The 2,629-nt window shown below is 31.9% G+C and overlaps 1 protein-coding gene across 1 annotated transcript; it reads left to right on the top strand.

Moving 5' to 3' along the window:
* The first annotated feature begins 723 nt into the window (after positions 1-723).
* LOC149789807 (uncharacterized) lies at positions 724-2,353 on the top strand. The gene has a single exon (XM_089973360.1). It carries the CDS (start codon positions 786-788, stop codon positions 2,106-2,108), a length of 1,323 nt encoding a protein of 440 aa, XP_089829486.1. The 5' UTR covers positions 724-785; the 3' UTR covers positions 2,109-2,353.
* Positions 2,354-2,629: the final 276 nt, after the last annotated feature.

Here is a 2,629-nt window from a genome sequence, read left to right as displayed (position 1 = left end):
TAAAATATTAGATAAATTCCTGAGTGGTATGTAAACAAGTTTATTATTTATCTGTGTAAATCAAAATGAATTTATTGCAAAATAAAATAGGTTCCATACTTTATCCAATACAAAAGTTTCAAAGGTTTGTAATCATTGTTGTAATAATTAGGAAAGATAGAAAAATCATACTAACAGTCATTAATACAATTTATACAATATGCTATATGTAACTGGAAAATATTTTATATTTAACTTCACCTCCTATCTTAAAATGAACCTGAAACTGTAATCAAAGTGAAGAAAAATCCTGATTATCTTGTCTTTTAAATTTGCTAACTTTGCCGATAAATAGTTTCAGAAACCTGACACATCTTTAGATCTACCATCTAATGTATAAAATACATTATTGTCAAAACCCCGTGTCACAAAATTATTTGTTGTCTTACTATTCTCGTAACTTTCCCGGCAAAAGGAATTTAACAAAATGTATCTATTCATATCCTTTTTATACAAAGGCACAACTGGAACTACCTACAAAACCACTTACTTACTTATTTACTTACTTACTTATTTTCAATTTCCGACGTGTGCGACAATTCAGCCAGGTACGTCGAATTACAAAAACTAGCCGCTCTGTCTGTTTATATCGCTTGACACGGTTGCTCAATCTACTGAGAAAGAGCGCACCAACTCGGGATTCCGAATTGTACCGATATTCCAAGTTAAGGACCAACAGTGATATAGAGTGGCATACTTAGGCCTAGAACAACCATTTAAGTGTGTGTGTGTTTGTGTGTGATAAAATGTTTTCTCATAATGGAACTTTTAAACAGCACTTGAGAATTCATGCTGGAGGAAAATCACTTAAGTGTGAAGTATGTGATAAAATGTTTACTCGTAGTAGAAGTGTAAAAGAGCACATGCGCATTCATACCGGAGAAAAACCATTTAAATGTAAAGTTTGTGATGAAAGCTTTTCTCATAATGGAACTTTAAAACAACACATGATGATTCATGCTGGAGAAAAACCATTTAAGTGTGAGATATGTCATGAAAGCTTTACTCGGAACAGCACTTTAAAACAGCATTTGAGGATTCATACTGGAGAAAAACCATTTAAGTGTGAAGTATGTGATGAAAGCTTTACGCAGAATGGAAGTTTAAAACAGCACATGAGGATTCATACTGGAGAAAAACCATTTAAGTGTGAAATATGTGATAAAATGTTTACTCGAAGTATAAAAGAGCATAGGCGCATTCATACTGGAGAAAAACCATTTAAATGTGAAGTATGTAATGAAAGCTTTTCTAAAAATGGAAATTTAAAACAGCACATGAGGATTCATGCTGGAGAAAAACCATTTAAGTGTATGGTATGTGATGAAAGCTTTACTCGGAACAGCACCTTAAAACTGCACTTGAGAATTCATACTGGAGAAAAACCATTTAAGTGTGAAGTATGTGATGAAAGCTTTACTCAGAATGGCAATTTAAAACAGCACATGAGGATTCATACTGGAGAAAAACTATTTAAGTGTGAAGTATGTGATAAAAAGTTCACTTGTAGTAAAAATGTAAAAGAGCATATGCGCATTCATACTGGAGAAACACCATTTAAATGTGAAGTATGTGATGAAAGCTTTACTCAAAATGGACATTTAAAACAGCACTTGAGGATTCATACTGGAGAAAAACCATTTAATTGTGAAGTATGTGATGAAAGCTTTACACAGAATGGCTATTTAAAACAGCACATGAGGATTCATACTGGGGAAAAACCATTTAAGTGTGAAGTATGTGATAAAAGCTTTACTCAGAATGGCTATTTAAAACTGCACACAAGGATTCATACTGGAGAAAAACCATACAAGTGTGAAGTGTGTGACAAAATGTTCAGTTGCATCAGATATTTAAAGCAGCACATGAGAATTCATACTGGAGAAAAACCATTTAAGTGTGAAGTATGTGATGAAAAATTTACTCGAAATGGAAATTTAAAAGGGCACTTGAGAATTCATACTGGAGAAAAACTATACAAATGTGAAGTGTGTGATAAAATGTTTACTCGGAATGGATATTTAAAACTGCACATGATGATTCATACTGGAGAGAAACAATTTAGCTGAATTATGTGATGAGAGGTTTAACCAGTTTACATATTTAAAAATGCACATGAGGATACATATTGGAAAAAAGCCATAAAAATGTGAACTGTATCATTAAACATTTAAGTCTAATGTTGTCGACATATGTTAAGTGACCAATTATGAAATACTTAGTGATATATTACTTTTGTTCCACATTTAAAAACAATAACTCATTTTCATATAATAATAAACTTTTCAAAGATGATTTTGTCTGAGTTTTATTCATAAGCATCTTTTACAATACAAATGAACCTTTCTATGTTGTCTTCACATGATTTAGTAAGGCTTTGTGTGACTTTATTTGGTATTTTTTGGCTTAGTCAGCATTAGCAGCGTTGTGATGAAATGGTTTCGTAGGAGTAGAAATTTTAAATTGCACATGGGCATTCATGATGGAGAGAAACATTTCAGCTGAAGTTTGTGATGAAAGGTTTAATCAATTTGCATATTTAAAAATTCACATGAGAATACATGTTGGAGAAAAGCAATATAAATGTGAA

This window comes from Sinohyriopsis cumingii, chromosome 10 (assembly GCF_028554795.1).
Source record: "Sinohyriopsis cumingii isolate HCF-2022 chromosome 10, ASM2855479v2, whole genome shotgun sequence".
NCBI lineage: Eukaryota > Metazoa > Mollusca > Bivalvia > Unionida > Unionidae > Sinohyriopsis > Sinohyriopsis cumingii.
This window is presented reverse-complemented; position numbering and strand designations above follow the sequence as displayed.